The following is a 19,393-nucleotide window of genomic DNA, read 5'->3' as shown; positions in this document are numbered from 1 at the left end:
ATTCTACCTGTCTATAGGCACTTCTCACTGGCTAAAAGGCATCTGGCTGTGCCTCTTGGCTGACCACTAGGGACCCAAGGGAGCGGGTATCAAGAACAAAGCCCTAGTGTGGGAACTGGAACTCAAGGCTCCAACCCCTGTACCTGTGCAGTCTTGTGAACCATGCCTACCTATGTGGTTCCACTACACACCCTCCATGCATGACTGTACATATATGACATCCATCCCTGGGAGACATGTCAGTTACGGGAAGCAGTCTAAGAGCCTTGGGTCTACCTGGGGCACCTCACAGCACACAGCATAGATGCCAAGCTCTGGGGACTGGAATCAAAGCTACAGCAACAAAACCCATGTAGGGGTCCTCCAAGGTCCTCCATGATGAAGTTCCCTCTCTTGAAACAGGAGTGCTGTTTAGTAGCTTGCGCTGTCCCTAGGAACATTAGGGGTGTGGAGCTTCTCAGCAGACAGATGTGCTGATGTTTGCTCCTTCTGACTCAAGAAGCAGGGATGAGAGAAAACACTGGGGCCCAAGGAGGGGACGCAACAGGATTGGAATTTAGCACTGACTAGCTCCGGAGGACTCGGGTAGTCAGCTGGGGCAGCTGTAGTCCACCTGGGGCTGTGGGCATCTTTTCAGCAGCAAAGAAAGCGGATCTGGTCTCTAGGAGACCCCCCCAGTGCCAGGCACTGCTTCCCACCAGATGAATACATGTGTATTTATATATTTATATATATATGTATATATATATATATATAAAAGATTATTTAACAGTTAAATACATTCCAACACTAGTGTCCCACAGGACAAATGCTGGGTTGGGTAGCCCTGGTACACGCACTGTCAGTCACAGAGGCATAGTTATCAATACTCCGGTGTGAACACGGGTTCCTCGAAGTACATCACATTCCTGATGCGGGATAGGCAGACATGTCTGGCAGAGTGGGCATCTCACTTGGTGGGAACCTCATATTTAAAGATGACGCTGAAGAGCTGGCCCCCTAGACGCTCGGCCAGCCAGGCGTTCTTCACCACTGCCAGCTTGAGGCTCTCACAGCGCAGCAGAGCGTGGTAGTTGGTGTGTACGGCACGGCCCATTCCCTCGATGACTACCAGATCTGCACCACGCTCTCGCACCAGCACGGCCAGTCCCTTGTCTAGGCGGCTTCAGGGAAGAAGGTGGCACCGAGGTTGGGCAGGGGACTTCACTAAGCACACCTTGGTGGACACCAACCTGTTCCTTTGAAGATGGTGACCAGCAAGAATACAGGGACCTTTCCCCAGCAACTCTTGCTCACTGAGGCATGGCCAAACCCAGACTCCCTGCAGTGGCCTTCCCCCTAATGGCTGGGAATTCCACTTCCAGCACCACCTGTTTTCCTGATGCTCCCATTTCTGACATCCCCTCTGTCTAGTACAGAGCATCTCTTTGCAGAAAGCACCGAAGAGGCCAGCAAGATGGCTCAATGGGCTTAGGTACTTTTCTACCAAGTCTGATGACTTGAGTTTGGTCCATAGAAGCCACATGGTAAAAGGCAAAACCGACCCCTGCAAGTCACTGTCTGAGCTCTACATAAGCCAATGACTCCCCTAGGGTAGTGATGGGACAGCTCCCTGCTACAGGACAGTCCTGAGACCTGGAGTCCGGGTCAGTTGCCCATCAGCTCTACAGGCCACAGAAAGAAGTGGCTACACAGGTCATATTTAGGGCAAGCAGCAGTATGGCTGGTTTTGGTGCCTTGCAGAACAGGAGAAAGGAAGGCTGGGTTACCTGAGATCAAGGCATGGGGAGCTGGAACCAGTCTGCACCAGCAGTAGCCTATCTTCTCTGAGCGCAGTGCTGTAGAAAAGCTTGTGGTCAGGCCTAGTCAAGACCATCTGATAGTGACCCTCCTCAGGAACCCTTTGCATATCTCCTGGTACCTGTTAGGCCCACCCCTGCCTGGCTCAACAGGGGTAGCCAGAACCTACCAGATGATGGGGTCCATGGCCGCGATGCGTTCTGCCACAATGAGAGACTCACTGTAGGTCACATCATTCAGGGCAGGACCGGAGTTGCATGCCAAGATGACCTATGGTTGGGGGGGAGGGAGCAGCAGCTTTTTAGAACCTGGGCTGTTACTTATATGACCCAGACTCACCACAGCTGTCCCTGGCAGGGTCCAAGCAGCAGCCAACTGCTGGGCAGCAGGTCCCCAAACGATCTCAGGGCTCTGTGGCTTCTGAGAGTGGCAGGACTGTGCCCAGAGGATGTTCTTTTGCCTCCCATCCATCCCATCCTCAGCCTGCCTCTTGGATTAGGATAACCTCTCATGTATTCCCAAGCTTCTGGTAAATGCCTTTCCCGGAAACAGGAAGCAGAGAACCCAGGCCTTAAGCTACAGCCACACCCAACAGGCCCAGCTGCTCCTTGGCCACCTGCACTCACCTGCTACAAATGTAGGAGCTCTGACCACTGCCAGAAGCCCACAGCAACGCCAACCCCACCAACAGTGGAGAAGCCCCGGGGAAGGGTCCCACCCACCCAGCCTCTTCACTCACCTCTGTCCCTCTAAAGAGTAGCTCCCTGACAAAGGGGAAGACTCCCAAAATGATGTCTATTCCACTGTTATCTGCGAAAATTAAGGCACATTTATGAGGGGGCCCCTGTAAGACAAAACCAGGACGTTCAGTTGGGAACAGGTGCATTCAAGCGTTTCACACTCCACTGTACTCTACCCCCCAACTCCCTGGGGGGGGGGGGCTGAGCCCAGCCGCAGGGTCTCAGCACGGGAGGCAATGGGGACAGGGCAGTTGGTCCCATGGCCAGATGATCCAGCCAGTGGTCATTGCAGGAGGTCATTTAGGGGCTAGGGACATCTTTTTTCCTGTGGTGCTGGGGATGGAACCCAGAACCTCATACACACCAAATAACTGTTCTTTTTACGGAGTTACACCTGACTCTGGGAATGGGAATTTCTGACATGAGATTCTCAGCTGGTGGCCTGTAAGTTTCAAGTGGTGGGCTACAGGTTATACCTGTGTCCTAGGCCACTGTGTATGTGTTGTGTTACACCCATGTCACCATAAGCCCAATGCCTTTGGTGGCCACCCTCTCTGGCTAGGTCCAGACTCTGTGCTCGAATCCCCAGGGGCAGAAGCAGAGGCACCTTACACACCTTTAACCGCTGGAGCCACTTGCTGTAGGAATCCACGAGCCAGGGCCGTTCTGTAAGGAGACAGGAACTCTAGTCAGGGAAGCTGAGGCAGTGTCAAGGGATGCTTACAGGGCTCTATCGTCCCGAGCCCACATGGTTACGCAGCAACCAGGAACTGCCCCATCCTGCTGCTTAACTTCTGCAGAGCCAGACAGCACCAAAGAGCCCCTGGTGTCCCTACCTTGCAATTTTTTCTTTGCTTCTTCAAACCCAAACTGGGGGTCCGATTCCAGGACACTGTAGAAATGAGAAAATTGAAACAAAGCAAAACACACAAATGAAGCCCAACCTCACCGTTCCTCCCCACCACAGCGAGGCATCTCCCAGCTGTACTGTGCTGGACTGACTGGCCATGCCTCCCCTCAGTGGCTGACGGTGCTCAAGGGAGAGTGCGCTGCAGACACAAGTCCTTTCAGTGCAGCACAAAGGTTGGACCTGCTCAGAACGGTAGCTCCTTCTACGTCTGCCACCACATACCGGGGTCTGCACCTCAAGTGGGCAGCTGGAATGAGGGTGAGGCAGGAGAGTGAACAATCCTTGGTGCCTGTGCCTTTGCAAAACACTGTGGTTACACCAGACACCAAATATCATCAATTTCTGCTGTCTTTAGTAACTATGAATTTGGACTTTTACCCTGAAAATGTCAGCCCTAAAGCCCTAAAGCACAAAGCAACCTTTCTGTGATCTCGGGCGGCACAGACCTCACCACTGTTAAAGCAGGCCCAACCAACCCAGAACAAGTTGGCTCTGGGTCTAGGCAGCCTGGTGGCAGAAATGTCATACTCCTGTCACAGAATAACCAGCTCAAAGCCACCTCAGAGGGAGAGGGACCAGGCGTGCAGACCTCAGACACCTACTCGGACACAGCTTTGGCTCCCCAGTCAAAGACATTCCCAGCTAACAGCCCCTTCACCAGGGCCAGCTGCCGCTCCTCCCAGCCTAGCGAGTCCAGCGAGCGCGTCACGCTCTGAAAGCACTTTAGCGCCAGGCCATTTTCTTTCTGCTTCACCTGTGGGAAAGACACACCGGCATTGCTTTATTGGAGCTCACTCTGAAGGTGGGTCCACACCACTCATTCCTTTACCCTCTAGGGAGGTCTCTGCAGTGTGGCAGTTGAAGGGGGTTCACTGAGGACCGTGCTCACTAACCAGGGAGAAGGGGACACCTGCTGTCATGTTCCCAAGAGGTGCCGCTCAGGGCTGGGAGTACCAGGCTATTGACTCAGGGTGGGCCTCAGGTCTACCTGGTGCTGGGCGAAGCAGGGAGGCTTTCTGGACCACAATAAGTAAAGCCAGCAGGGCACAGGGCATGCAGCCTAGAGGCCACTGTGCATTGGCAGGTGAGGAAGGGACAAGATGGCTAATAGCAGGCCACCACTCCTGGCCAGGGGGACAGAGGGATGCTAACACATGGGGCTACAGTGGCTGCACCCCAGCTCCTGGAGTGGAGCTGTGCACCAATAACTAGCCAGTATGAGCTCAGACCTGAGGTTGGTACAACAAAATGCTACTGCGTCCTCCGCACCCTCCCTGTGGCCTATGTGGCTCACCTTGGAGTAGGGATCTGGGAAGTTGAACTCATTCAGACAGTGCTCTCTCGTGTCCAACAGGCTGCGCACAGTCAGCGTCCCATAAGCACTGGGGACAAAACCAGAATGGAGTATGGCTGAAGATGGGCCCCAGAGCCCAGGAAAGCCCAGTGAGACCTCGCACACAGCCAGAAAAGACCACACTGCACTGGCTTCATCCTCCCGTCAGGCCAGCCAATGTCCCTGTGTCAAGAAGGGACCCTTCCTCAGTGGCCATAGGCAGGGGCTAGCCTGGGGTCACCGGACTCACAAGGGCTGGTGCCGCAGGGTCTGCAGTTTGCCCCAGTACTTCTGACGGAACTTCTCTGCCCTCTCAACTGCGTCCATGGATTCTGGCTGGCTGGCCACAGCTCGCTTCACCACCTGCCAACAGCAGAGAGGTCACACAAGCCCTGCCAGAGAATCACAACCGGTGCCTGGTGTGGTGGTGCAGGCTGCTGTAATCCCAGCACTCAGCAGGCCAAGCAGAAGGATCTTGAGTTTGAGGCAAGCCTGGGCTACATCTAGCCTGGGCTACAGAGTAAAACCCTTTCTTCAAAAAAAAAAAAAAAAAAAAAAAAAAAAAAAAAAAGGCCCAAAGCAAGGAGACCCATGTGATGGCCTGTCTGCTGAAAAGATGTGAACAGTAAAGGTGCAGCAGAAAGAGGTCGTGTCACTACCCCACACATGCTGTCCGAGACAGGCATACTCTTCCCTTACTACCCCATGACTTCTGGAAACTGTCCTTGTCCTCTTTGCCTCCTTTCCCTGTTGACCCTCACAGGGACGGAGCCGGCTGAGCCCAGGAGCAGCCCTGGTGCTTGAGACCACACGGTCTCCACTTGCTGTGTCTTGGAGCCTCACCCCATCCAGGGCCTCCTCAAAGCATGTGAGCCAGTACTGACGAGCCAGAGCATCATCTGTGAGGTCTACTGTGTCCGGCACATAGGAGGACGGGTCCAGGAGGAGGGGCAGGTTGACCAGGGGCCTCTCCAGCCGGTCCATTTCCAGCAGGTCAAACTAGGAGGACAAGAAGAGGTTAGTGGAAAGGTCACAACCCTGATGTAAGCTCGGCTTTCAAGAGGAATGGAAGAGCTCCACCTGCCAGCCAGCCGGACTGCCTGGATTCAGCCTATGGCTTAGCTGAGGAATGAGTCTACTCTTAAAAGCTTCAGAGCAGCACCCACCTACTCCCTGAAACACCACCCCTTACTGCCACAGCGGCCTGTAGTCCCTAAGTTGGCCCTGGCTGCTCGGGCACCAGCCCATGCTGTTTCCCCCCCAGCCCTCAGCTTGAGTTCCGTGTCTGGTTCTCAGCCGTGCTGAGGAGCTGCGGTGCAGTGTACCAACAGCCCTCTGGCTCTTGGTCTTATATGCGTGAGTTCTGGCAGACTTGCTGGTGCCCTGGCATCTCTCTCTTGTTCAGCTGATGTGATGTTTGCTGGGCACTACAGGGCTGTTTCTCATATACTGGTCGGGATGCAATCAGGAAGAACAGAGACTCAGGCGGCCACGCGTACGGCAGAGCCCCTGGTGCTGAGCCCATGAGTGTTCTGGAGCCATCGCTCGCCCTGCTGGCATTTTCTATTTTAAACTGAGAGGGGCTGAGACAGCGTGTGCACAGCAGTGAGGTGAGCCATGCCAACTGCCCAGCAGTGGCTCTAGGCCCAGAGAAGTGTGACCTCTGCTCCAAGGCCACCTCTTTCTGACCTCAAGTGTCTACACTAACCACACCACACTCCTGAAATCAATCAGCCAGGGGATTTCAACTGCAATGACTGAACATGAACTCTGGGTCAAGACTCACGGCTTGAACAGAGCCTCAGGGGTAAATGCTTGCAAACCCTGGGAACCCATACAGGTGGCAAGGTTAGCAAGAAAGATCTGAGAAATTCCCAAGCTGACCAGAAATGGGTAGGGGTCACATACACTGACCACTGGCTCACCACTGAGCACCCCAGCCTCGGCGCCCTCTGCACACAAGGTGACAGCACTCCAGCTTCACGACACTCGTTACTCCGCTACCAGGCTCCCACTCTGCAGGGCTTGCCACTGCCAGGGTCTCGGCTGGCTTCCTTGGCAGAGTTCAAGCCTTAGTTCTGTCTCTCTTGGCAATATTCGCCTCAAATGACTGCTCTGCACCTGCACATCATCAGTGTCTCTGTGACACGTCCCCAGCACAGGCTGTGAAGGCCCCAAGGTGTAGGACTCGGCTGAGCAAGTGCCACTCACCCTGACAAGTTCTACTGTGGGACGCATTAGCCACCTTTCAGAACGAACAGGACAACTTTGCTGTTGTCTCCCTTCATTTCGGGATGTGGCGGGCCTCAGCACAGCCACTTGATGAGTTAAAAAACAAAGCTGAAAGATGCCCATTTCAGAGCCTGGCTCACAGACAAATGCCAGGGGGCACTTGGGTGCTCTCATTGGAGAGGCCCGGGCTCACTACCACGGGATGCTGCGTCCGCTATAGTGTATGCAATCTTGTCTGAGGGCGGTGGCTTACTTTCTGCTTCTAGTAGCTGCCTCTATTCCAACTGCTCTTTCCCAGAAACATATGGAGTCTGAGTTACAAAAGTTCCATGATCAACTATCAGACAACTGAATGCTGGCACAATGGATGCTACACCACAGTGGCATCTGATCTCACAAGCCTGGCAGGAGCCCTCATCAAGAGGGCTCTAACAAGGCATGTGCTAAGGAGTCATCTCCTAACCCACCAGCTCCGCAGTGCTCAGCCTGCCTCTGGCCAGGTGAGCCCAATGTCTGCAGCCACGGTGGATTTCATCCTACGTGGAGACGTGAGGGTCTAGAACATTCCAGGGAGCACAGTCTTCCCAAGACACAAAGCTGCTAGCAGCGAGCTCAGACAAAGGTGGGCCTACTCTTCGCTCTTGTCGAAGACATCACAGCAGCTGCCGGAGCTCGGTGCTCTGCACAGAACACCAGGCCTCAGGCTCCTGAAGGCTCTGGAAGCCTCCATGCCTCCTGCCCTCAAGTCTAACTTGTCATCAACATAAAAGCAGCCCATGTGGTGAGAGGTCACAGTGGAAACGGCTGGGCAGGCTGCTCCGGAAGGGCCTGCTACTCACTGTGCCGCTCCTCGCCCGCTGTGTCGGGCACAGCTCGGGCGACGTGCTCATCAGCCCGGAGCTGGCTGCGTAGTTCTCACCCCAGCTGTACTGGTTAGGATCTGGAAAAACGAGAAGCTGGTCACCGTGTCAGCCTCGCCCTTGATTCAAAGGGGAAAGTAGAGGAGGAAAAGGGATAAAATCATTGGTCTATTTACACGCTGCGGATTACCCCTTCTGGGGCTTCCTCAAGCCTCATGTTCTGCCCCCTGGTCCCCACTCTCCCACCCAGATGCCCAGCCAGGGGCACAGGCCACGTCCTGTACAGCCAGCCACTCACTGCTCACTGCCGTGACTCTACTCACTGTCTTGTTCAGCTCCTTTTAAAAATGCCCCGATGGCTCCCAGGTAGCCTTCATGTCTCAGGAAGAGTGCCTGGACTTCACCCTGCCCCAGCCCAAGCCCACAGACAACGCGTCAGTGTCCTCTCAGATCCACTGTGGACCCACCACACCAGTGCATCAGCTTCAAGACTGCCTGACAGATACCCTGCGTGCCACAGGCTAGCCTGCAGGTTGTGGAACCTGACAGGAAGACAGACTCCACAAGGCCGCCTTGAGCTTGCTACTACTGCCTATCCCTGGGCACCAATCTGTAGCACTCTGTTGGCCAGGATACCCCAGACCCACATGAGGTTCCCTCACTAGGATAGTCCCTGATTGCCCTTCACTGTAACAAGCTCACACTCAATGCACAGAAACCCAAACTAGCCAGGAGAAAGGTGCGGTTGGCCAGACGGTCTGGGTGGGAGGGCCATCAGCCTGTGGAGACTTATCTTCCCAAGGAGCTGGGTGGCAAGGAACTGTGACTGTGCCCAGCTCAGAGCACTGCATGTGCCCCTTGGGTATGAAATGAATTCTGGTCAGCATGTTGGCATTTTGGGAGATTTTTAGGGGTACGTTGGGGCAACCAGGATGAGCTGAGCCCGTCCCGGTACGGGGAACAGGAAGTTGGTTGCAGTCACCTTGGAGAAGAAGTTAATGCTGTAGGTGATCGTGCGCATGGTCACAGGGTGACCCCGGATGAAGAAGCCCCCGAAGTAGACCCTGTCTAAGCCATGAAGCTTGGCATAGAGACAGGCGAGCTGCCCAATGTCATTGCTGATCATGTGTAGCAGGCTTTTGGCCATGTCTTCTTTGGAGAACTCTGAGAGGGGAGTGAAAACAGAACCCAGGGTGTGAGGCCAGACTCTGTCCTGGATGAATGAGGCTTCATTTCCAAGAGAAAACAAATATCCTAACTCCTTTTCCTAGCTTGGATTTTCTTGGAAACAGAGGATGGGGTAGCCATCTGGCAATATTCTAATTAGCCAGAGCAGGGTTCTGGGAAGGTGAGCCCTGGAGGCCCAACAGGAACAGTCTCAAGGGATCTATGAGATTTGTCTCTCCACACTAGCGGGCAGAGTGATATCCTGGGCACTGAAGCTGGCTATGGCTGGGTTGCTGTGAAGGGCTGGCCATGGCAAGTACCTCTGTCAGCAGTGGCTGACTTCCCAAAACTGCTTGCGATGAGATTGCCACTCAGCCCCAGGGTCTGGTGGGCCCCACCGTAGATGTCCTGGACCAGCATGTCAACATTGGCATGCCGGCCTCTGGAAGCCAGCTGCAGTAGCTCATCAAACTTCTGTGGAGGCAGAGCAGGTAGTGAGGGCCTGGCAGCTGGGGACACCCTCGCCACCCTGAACAGTAAAGAGGACCCAGCACAGCCAGGCGTGAATGGCTCTCCCTCAGCACATGAGGCAAGGACAGGGCCTGGCAAGCTGGGTGCTAGGTCACTGAGCTGGCAGCGATCCAGCAATCCAAAGCCCTTGTCCTTCAGAGTGTAAACAGGGATCCAAGACCTCTCACTAGAGCCAGGATAGAGGCTTGGGAGTGGCTTCTGCAGACATGTACCAAGGACCTTCTAAGGGCCACAGAGTGGACGCTCTGTGGGGAATACCTTTGTTTTGGTGAGCAGAGCCCCAAGCCCCCAGAAGGTGCCTCCTCCAATGGAGCTTCCACCAATCCACTCGAATCGGTCCTCTGTCTCCACCTGAGGAAGAGGAGGGCATGCGCTGGGCTGCAGGCCACATAGGCTGCTAGGATGCTGGGGTCAGGGCTGCCACGTCCTTTCCCAAGAATTTCTGCCATCATCTTCCAAGTGAACCCTGGGTGGCACCAATGCCAAGTGGTAGGTGCTCATCTATTATGCCAACGACGGCTCTACGAAGGGTCAGACCTGTGCCGTGTCCAGTGTGTGCACACAGCCGGCAGGCACTGGGCCGTTCAGCTGTCATCCTGCGGACTCTCACCTTCACAATGGAGACGCCAGAGCCGATGTTGACTAGGAGGTAAGGGAAGATGTTGGGGTGATTTGTCTGAAATCGAAACTCTGGGTCTGAGTCTTTCTGGTACATGAAGGCCTCGTGTGGGATGTTCTTCAGCACGAAGTTGCACCCCTTAATCAAGCAGGTCATTACGTCCTCTTTGTCCACCCTGGAAGTGAAGGAGCCTAGTCACAAGAGTTAGCCATGGTGCACTTGCTCGGAGGCAGCACCCATGCTCATCACCATAGTCAGCATGGTAGTTCAGGGCGCCCCACTACACTGTGAGCACCACAGGTAAGGTCTCTACTCACTTCAGACGCAGCTTCTCCTCGATGAGGTCCTTGAACTTGTAGGCTCCGCCCCCAGTGGCCTGGATGACCTTGGTCTCAGTGTTGACCAGGTGGTCTCTGATGAAGTCCAGGCAGGCTTCCATGTAGGTATTCTCAAACTTGATAAAATGCAGGCGAGCTGTGATCTCCTCCTGCACCGAGATCTCATAGGGCGGCTCATGGTCCTGTTCTGTGTCCTAGGAAGGGTTAAGAAGTCTTCACAAGGCAAGGATAGCCCCGAGCACCCTGCCCCAGCATGTCAACTGTGACACTCAAAATACCTGATGTCAGCTTGGGCCAAGGCACAGACAACAGAGAGAGGAAGGAGGCCTGTGTACCCTCAAACAAGGAGCAGGGGAAGAGCATCAACTCCAGGACCATAGTGTGAACATATGCAAACAGCAGGGGACACAATATGAAGTCCAAGGCCAGCAGGAAGTAGCCTCCCTGTTCAGCTCCACTGACGTACTTGCCTACCCACTACGAGGGGCTTACCTTTCCTGGGTGGTCAAAAGACCTCACTTTGGCCACTTTGTGCTGCACGGTGGAATAGTACGCCAACTTGGTCAATGATCCACCTACAAGGAGAAAGCAAAAACCACACAAAATTCAGAACAGTGCAAAGGAGACTCTGAGATCCATCTCCTTCCTCTAAGCTCTGGTGGAGTAGGGCGGTTGATGTTTCAACAGCCTGTCCCTTCAATATGGAGGTCTGTGGATAAAGTGCTCAGTGCTTTGTGAACTTAAGGTCACAGATGAGAGGAGAGTGCACCAATCACAATGGGAGCATTTTTTTCTTCACAGGACCTGTGTCCCCCTCAGGTTCTGAACTAATTTGAGTTCAAGGCTTCCCTCCCCACGATCACAAAGCCCCAAAGCAGTGACAGAGCCATTCTGCCTCAGGGTGCACTCAGCTGTCCATGGTTTTAAAGGACTTTAGCTTTCAAGAGCTGGGATGAGGCTCCGTTGATAAAGCACTAACCTTACCACTGTGAGGGGCAGAGCTCAGATTCCCAGAACCCACAGGATGGTATTATGTGCCTATAATCCCAGAACTTACAACATGGGAGGTAAAAACAAACTCCTAGGGCTCGCTGGCCTGCTAGTCTAGCCTACTTGGTAAAGCTCCAAGCCAGTTAGAGATAAAAAGGGAAAAGGTCTGAGGAAGAGCCTGAGGTGATCCACTGACCCCTCTCTACATACTCAGCTCCAAAGCCAGGCCTGTAACTCCAGCTAACTGGGAGGCGGAGGCAGAGGCAAAGGGATCACAAGTTCAAGGCCAGCCCATGCAGCCTAGAGAGATCCTGTCTCAGAATAAAACATAAAGTGTGGGCTGAGGGCAGAGGACACAATGGAAGTGTGGTCTACTGTATGTGGAATGTTTTCTTCCAGCCATAAAAAGAATGGCGTTGGGATGGAGAGATGGCTCAGCGGTGAAGAGCACTGACTGCTCTTCCAGAGGTTCTGAGTTCAAATCCCAGCAACCACATGGTGGCTCACAACCATCTGTAGTGGGATCTGATGCCCTCTTCAGGTGCGTCTGAAGACAGCTACTTAAATAAGTCTTATAAAGAACAGTGTCGTGTCATTTGCAGGAAACAAGAAACAAGTGGAGATGACCAGGTTTGGTGAGTCAAGCCGGTCTCAGGAAGACGAATGCACATTTCTCCTATTTGTGCTTTCTGGATTTTATACGGGCATGTAAAACCATGTGTGTGCGCACGTGACAGGAGAGAAGTAACATGTCTAGGGAGACAATGAAGAGAGGGAAGGACACAAGCGGGGAACACAAGGGGAAATATCCCCAGCATACAAGAGACACATAAGAATAGTTTAAAAAACATACTACAAAGAGAAGGCTGGGGTGCAGGCACCAGATAAGCAGACCCGTCCACACCTGACCTCTTGTCTTAACAGATTAGGGTGGGTAACACACGGCATCTTTGAAATGCACAGGGTCAGCAGGCAAGGTTTGCTGCAGGGACTGAGGGTCAGGAGTGGCCCCAGCCTTCAGGACTTTGAGCTGATGGAGCAGCCCAAGCTCCACCAGCAGGCAAAGGAAGTCAACAGCTTTCACAGGCCCTGGGCTCTCTTGTTTGCTGCTTTAAAAGATTTTGTTTTTATCTTTTTAAAAAATTTTTGAGGTTTTATTTTTATTTCCCGTGCATGGATGCCTTGCCTAAATATATGCCCGAGCGACCCGTCCACACAGCGTCTGAGGAGGCCAAAAGGGGTGTCAGTTCCCCTTGTTAGTGGAGTTACAGGTGGTTGTTGGGAATTGAGCGGGAATCCACTTAAAGAAAGTGTTTTTTATTGCTTATCCATTTTCTTTAGTTTGTAGACCGAGCTGGCCTCGAACCGATGGAGTTCCATCTGCTTCTGCCTCCAAAGAGCTGGGATTAAAGGTATGCACAAATCACCACACCTGGAGTCAGGCAGGCTCTCAACGTCTTCACAGGGCCCTGTCACCCATGGAATACTGCACAGTGCCAGCCTCTGGGCTTCAGAATAAAGTGCAAGTCCTCTGTACATTTGAGCCACACATACTCAAAGGGAGAGTTGCCCAGAGAAGGAAGTAACAAGTACAAGCAAGCCCCTGCAGGCAGAAAAGACACCTTCCAGTCTGTGCTAGCAGTTAGATTCACAGGCCCACAGGTGACACGTGGGGGACATGGGAATGTCTGAGCCCCACTGGCGGCTGAATCTCCCAGGGGCCTGACCAGGCAACAGTTCCTCAGTGGCAGAGTAAAATGGCTAAGCAATTTGCAAGTGTTGGCTCTGAGGAGGAACAAGGGACTACAGGAAAAGCAGATACTTAAAAGTTTCACCAGGATGCTTGGAGGCCAGAGTTCTTCCCCTCAGCGAAACTGGCACAATGCAGTCTGTCCTGTCCAGGCAGGGCACAGAGAGGCCCATTTTTGGTTTAGTGAGTGTATCATGAGCTTAATCTCATCCCTGGCCATAGTCCTAAGCCTCCTGATCTCTCTTTCCAGCCCTCAAATCTAGCCTCTCCTCAGGCTTGTCTGATCCTAAATGCTTATATAACTCACTCTGAGGACTCACTGTTTCCTAAAAGGCAAGACTGTTCAAACGGCCGGAGATAAACTTTAAGCAGTCCATCAGAAATCACAGGAAAGCCACTGAAATGGGTGAGGCAGTAAAGGTGCCTGCTGTCTGGAGTTTGGTCCCCAGGACCCACATTGAGGAAGACGAGAATCCCATCAAGTTGTCCCCCGACTTTCACATGTACACCACAGCACTAGGAAGGGCACGTCAGCCTCGAACTTACTACCACTGAGTCTCTTCCTGCCCGGGTGCCTTTCCTACTGCCCGGGTTTCCAGAAATGAATCAACCCAGCTGAGACCAGTGTTCCTATCCAAGAAAGGAAAAGGGCTCACCAAGAACACAGAACAGCAGTGAGGGAAGAGCAAACAGGAGGAGGCTGTTTTTAAACACTTTGACAAGCATGTTTTGTAGGTGCCTGAGCTGTCAAACCATCCTGAGGTGTGATTTGCCATCAGTTTCAAGGAAAAAAAAAAAAAAAAAACAGAAACGAAGAAAGAAGGAACAAAAGAAAAGAGGCCTGTTCTCAGGAATGTATGATGTATGTCCTTCCAAGTTCAGATCCAAGCCCCAGACTGGAAGCAAAGCCCAACACTGAACAGCCCCTGCAGTGTCCTTCTGTCAAGGCAGCCTGTGTCTGGCCTTAAGCTTGAGGACAGCTCCCCCCCTCATGCTTTATGGCTGTTGCTTAGATGGTCTCTGGGTGTCACATAGATTATCTGAGGTGAACCCTATTTTTTCAACTGCCTGATGATGTTTTGAATTCATTTTCAACTGCCTTCCAGACATCGTTATTTAAATTTGCCTCCTTCCCAATCAATGAAGAAGTGTTAAGACCACGGGGCAAGGCACAAAACCTAGCCCTGGAGTGAAGGTTTCAGAATCCTTGGACAGCTGCTTTGGGGCCTTTGGAGAGGTCTGGTTAAGGACAGTCGTCCCCTCTGCTGGAGCTTGCGAGCTCATCACTTCTAGCCCAATATACAGCCAGCCACCAAGTTATCTCAGGTGCTACTAGAATCTTGGCTGGTGCCTTCTCCCCCATCACCCTCCTGAGCCCTTGATAAAGTTGGAGCACAGGACAAGACAGGACAGCAGGCCATCTTTGCTTTCTCATCCACTCCACGTTCCTCCCGAGAAGGAGCACGTCACACAGACAGCCCAAAAGCAAGAGCGCAAGAAGCATATTCAATATTCCAGAAGTAAGGAGAATCTTCACAAACTCTCAACAACCCAGGCTTTTCAAGGAGGCTAAGAGCCAGCAGCACACCCATTAATTAGTTAAGTCCAAGACAGCGATGTTGTCGGCTGTGTGGGCCCTCACTTGACCACACTGGCATCAAGAGGCACACAGGGAAAACGCCTGCAAGCAGTTGGGTGCAGAGCTCCCCAACAACGAGATGCAGAGTGCTTGGGGGAGAGGGGCTTGACCAGCTGCGATTCTGGATATACGAATCGAGAGACTTCAGAGAAAGCTAGCCTTCTTCTGTGCCTTGGTCTCCACATCTGCACACTAGAGCGATGGCAGAACCTCCCCGAGGACTTGTTAGTAGGCATGAGGCAGCCCAACGCGGGAAGGGGATCTAAGGTGGACCTATAGAAGGTGGGAAGGGAGGTGAACCACCAGGCACCCAGGAGGCAGCGGCCGTAGGAGAGGTGTAGTTCAGGCGCCCAAAGCCACGGACCGCGCTGGGCGACAAGTGTCCAGGCCCCAGGTCTCCATAGCTGTCTGGGACGCTGGAGCTCCGGCGGACTGCGCTGTGGAGCCAAGGCCAGCCACATCCCGGAGGATTCTGAGCAGACTAGGACATCCTCCTCCCGAAGCCACCCGCCCCGCCCGTCCCTCCACGGAGCCCTCACAATCCACCGGCGCTGCACGGACTACGAGGCCCGACGTGCCCCGCTCCAACAGCGCAGCGCCTACCGGGAGCTGGAGTCCGACCGCCGGCTCGACCCCGCACCTAGACGCTGCACACAACTATCAGTCCCAAGAGGCTGTGCGGCGACCCGTGAGGCTGTGCGCATGGCCCGCGCCCCCGCCCTTCGTCCTTCCCGCCGCCCCCGCTGTTAGCCTGCGCCCGCTGCTCTGGCCACCCTCTCGAGTACCGGGTCCGTGTCTACCTATATCAATGGCGAAGCGCTTGGCGTTCTCCAGGTTGCGGAAGATCTCGTCGGGGGGTAGTGTGATGCTCTTGTCCAGACTGTCCCCGCCGCTCCCGCCGCCACTCGCTCCACGCTCCGCCATTTTGAAAGTGCCCGGCCAGCCTCATCAGCCATGGAAATATATGCGCATATAATTGACTGCTAAACGACCGCGTGCATAAATTATGCTAATGATCTCCGCCCCCTCCGCTTGTGCTGGAGGCTAGGCCACCCTACTGTCCTAGACAAGTGTCCTAGAGGCCCGGACTGCGGAAAAGAGGGCCGTTATTCTCCAGACTACCAATATGAAGCTTCTGGAATATGGTTCTTTCGCTGAGCTGGCTAGATGCTAACGGGTTGAGCCTGGCGATCCTGCTTTCAGATCTCCAGCTATGAGGTTGACCCTGCAAACTGCTGTGATTTCTGCTAGGGTGACCCTCCTGGTTTCCCAAAGAGGTGGAACCTTAATGCTAAAACTCCTATGTAAACTGGAGTAGTGTTAAGGACCCTACACTCGAAGAGTGCCCAGCCATGGGGAAGGGATATGGGATTGTGTCTGCACCTGGAGAAGATGGGCACTTTAATGGCAATCTGCAGAAAGTATAGGAGGGGAAAGGAGAGGTTGCCTGGAAGAGGGGGCAGGACTCCAAAGTGGAGGTGATCTGGAGTTCCTGTTGACTTAAGTCCCTTGAGAGGGCACTGTGTCCTCCAGGCGGCCAGTCACGTAATTTAATATCTTGCTCTCAGGTTCCCTCTGCGGGCTAACTTGCCAGGTTCCTGGAGCACAGGGTTGAGGCAATGCTCAGCTACCATATACCCAGACTGATTCAGGGAGGAGGAAGCTCTGCATGTGCCTGCCAACAGAGTGGGCATACTCTAGATGGGAGAGCCTGCCTCAGGGTGGCAGGGCTCCTGAGAGTAAGGTGACCCAGCAACTTCGGTCCCTGTAAGTGGGATATGGCTGACCTGTGTTTAGAAGAACACCCGACAAGGACAGTGGCCTCCTTCCCTAGTCACAGATGTTCTGCTGCTCCTGTGATAAACTAAATAAATACAGATGAGGTTCTCTGTCCTTGCTTACTATATGTGGGCCTCAGCAGGGTCCTCAGGTGGTCACTGGCAGAGTAGATAGAAAAGAATGGGGGGGTCTGAGTCAGGGCAGGGGGTACATCTGTGACTTTGTCATTCAGACGACATGTAGACAACACCCAGCTCCTACCCACTCTTTGCTCAACAGATTCTGCCTTTGGGACACCTGGAAGCCGTGGTTCCTTCAAACTTGACCAAGCTGCTATAGCTTACCTTAAAGCAGACATCCTATCTTAGACCATGGATCATTCCTACCAAGTTCATGGCTGAATTTCCATTCAGAGTCAGCCCTGGCCCTAGTCGCCTCATGGGAGGGAGGGCAATTATGTCTTAGTTAAGCAGGTACACTAAGGGAAGTGGGAGCTGGAACAGATATTTCTCAGGGTGGCACATCCGAGCCTCTTCCTGCACCAAGAGATCCACTGAGGCCTTCAGCTTCCTCTCAGTGGACAGAACAGAGGATCTACAGTTAGGACCCCTTCCCCGACCCTCTCCTGGGAGCAAGGGGAAACAGCAGCAGCCACCCAGGTCTTGTTCACAGTGAGAGCACCAATATCTCTGTGTGCCCCCTCCTCTTCACCTCCTGCACTCAGAGGACCACCAGCAAGCACCCGTCCTGATCCTGGTTTGTGAACATGGTAGATTCCACCGTTCTACCTCCGTTCACGAGGCAGGCCACCCCTCTGGCTGCCAAGGACAGACGAGAGGCACAGACATGGGGGGCGCTTGATATTTTATTAGAAGCCTTCTGAACAGCCTGTGTTCTCCCACATAGCCAAGAGTTCAAATTCTAAGTACAAAAGTGTGCCCACATGCACCCACCCACACAAAGGAATCCTTTAAGGATCGTTGTGGAGACCCCACCCTCCCAGACTGCCCACTGTGAGCTCGCATCAGACAGTCAAGGCCATGTGGACCTTGAGGTAAGGTCTCACGGGCCCTATGCCCACGCAGGCTGAGTGCTTTCCTATGAGGAAACACCTGCAGTTCCGCCTTCACAAAAGGCAAATGTGCCCAGGGCACAGCCCGTCTGCAGGGTGCTTGCCCAACAGCAACAGGCCCTGAAGAAAGTCCTCTACGGGCTGGGGTGAGCCAACCCCCAACTCTACAAATATCATAGAACCCCCGGTGGTGAGCCGGGAACTTCGCAGAAGTCACTTGCAGAAATGCAAACACAAAACAACCCCATAGGGTCAGACAGGCGGCAGAGGGTGGGCCTTGATTATCCCCAAATGACAACTCTGCACACACATTCTCTAAGAATGACCCTCCTGCTGGCCAGCCAGCCTGGGGAGGGAGCCTTCGGAAGAAGGTTGCGGCCAACCTGGGGCTGAGTTGCGGCTGGGGAATGTCTTCCAGCTTCGAAAGGACTGAGCTCATCCTCCGGTTCGCCCCAGGCACCCGTAGGCCGCTGGGTCACCAGGGCCGCCAGAGGCCGCAGGCAGGTTGGCGCGAGCTGGAGACAGAGGCGGCGGCCTTAGTGGAGGGGCGCGCCGGCTGGGGCGCAGCGCCAGGCGCCGGGGTCTCCTTGACAGGCACGGCGGGAGCTGGGGGTCGTTGGAAGTGGTAAAGCAGCTTCATCTGCGTGTCGCTGGCGGCATGCAGGGTCAGGAACTGCACCGCCTCCTGCAGGCACCACGAGTAGCCCTCGCTGTAGTCCTGGTGCAGGCTCTTGGGGCCGGCGGCCGCGGCGAAGGCTGTGGGGAGACGGAGCGGCATGAGTGGGGCGCGCGCGGTGGAAGCCACACCGGCGGGGAGGAGGCGGGCGCAGGCGCCTAGCTCACCTTTGCTGTGCTTCAGGTAGCTGACGGCCATCTCCAGGATGTCGGCCTTCTCCAGTTTGGAGTTGGGCTGGTGCCGCGCGAACTCCTGCTCCAGCAGCAGCTTCAGCTGCTCTATGCTGCTGTTGATGCGGTCCCGACGCATCTTCTCCACCACCGGCTTCCGCAGCTGCGGGAGGAGAGGCGTCAGGTGGGCGGCAGACGCCGGAGGCCCCGGGGGAACGGGACGGCGCGCGCCGGGCGAGTGGCACTTACTCGGTTTTTCTCCTTGGGACTGAGCATCTCCACCGCCACGGTACTTGGAGCCATGCCTGGAGCCCTGGAGGCGATTGGCGAGCGGAGCGGAGCGAGCAGAGCCAGGCGTCTGGGGCTGGCGCGACCCGAACCCCCGCACGCCAACTCTATATAGGCGCGGGCAGCGACCCGGCGCCTGGGGTCCGGGTGCCGCGGCCGTTCCCACACTCAGCGGCCAATGGCGGCGCCGGCCGCACAAAGGCGCCGGCCCATTAGCGCACGCTAAATTGCCTGTGAATTGGCGCGGGCACAATGGTCGCTCCCCGAGGAGCAGGTGGGCCGCGCGGCACAATGTCCGGGCTGTGGGAACGCGCTCGCCCTCATTAGCATCCCGGGGCCTGAGGCTGAGAGCCCCGCGCCTCAATATGCTGCCTTTTCCCAGGCCGCGGGGAGGTGGGGAGGGCAGGAAGGAGTGCCCCCACTTCTCTCCCTTCTTCCCTCCCACTCCTCCAGAGGCTCCCCACCGCTGGCTGGCAGAGGCCAGAGAAATGAGAGTTTT

General features: G+C 54.6%; 2 protein-coding genes across 5 annotated transcripts; both read right to left on the bottom strand.

The window, feature by feature from the left end:
* Positions 1–706: 706 nt before the first annotated feature.
* Positions 707–15,842, bottom strand: PANK4 (pantothenate kinase 4 (inactive)). Of its 4 annotated transcripts, XM_080922092.1 has the most exons (19): positions 15,710–15,842; positions 11,023–11,105; positions 10,510–10,724; positions 10,184–10,367; positions 9,832–9,924; positions 9,363–9,516; positions 8,858–9,039; positions 8,199–8,280; positions 7,855–7,955; positions 5,627–5,782; positions 5,034–5,146; positions 4,745–4,832; positions 4,053–4,204; positions 3,377–3,432; positions 3,157–3,206; positions 2,540–2,644; positions 1,970–2,070; positions 1,770–1,838; positions 707–1,163 (listed from the first exon to the last, which is right to left on the bottom strand). In XM_080922092.1, exons 1-19 carry the CDS (start codon positions 15,831–15,833, stop codon positions 950–952), a joined length of 2,322 nt encoding a protein of 773 aa, XP_080778218.1. In that variant the 5' UTR covers positions 15,834–15,842; the 3' UTR covers positions 707–949. The 4 variants fall into 4 exon arrangements, with proteins under 4 accessions (XP_080778218.1, XP_080778219.1, XP_080778220.1 ...); XM_080922093.1 differs by lacking the exons at positions 11,023–11,105; positions 15,710–15,842 and adding an exon at positions 10,809–11,002 and having other exon boundaries at positions 10,510–10,717; XM_080922094.1 differs by lacking the exons at positions 11,023–11,105; positions 15,710–15,842 and adding an exon at positions 10,809–10,939.
* A 2,393-nt stretch (positions 15,843–18,235) lies between these two features.
* Positions 18,236–18,909, bottom strand: HES5 (hes family bHLH transcription factor 5; the record flags this gene model as incomplete). The annotated part of the gene is made up of 3 exons (XM_080922039.1): positions 18,236–18,516; positions 18,604–18,769; positions 18,856–18,909. 3 exons carry the CDS (start codon positions 18,907–18,909, stop codon positions 18,236–18,238), a joined length of 501 nt encoding a protein of 166 aa, XP_080778165.1.
* Positions 18,910–19,393: the final 484 nt, after the last annotated feature.

This window comes from Micromys minutus (genome assembly GCF_963924665.1).
Source record: "Micromys minutus genome assembly, chromosome: 9".
Lineage (NCBI taxonomy): Eukaryota > Metazoa > Chordata > Mammalia > Rodentia > Muridae > Micromys > Micromys minutus.
This window is presented reverse-complemented; position numbering and strand designations above follow the sequence as displayed.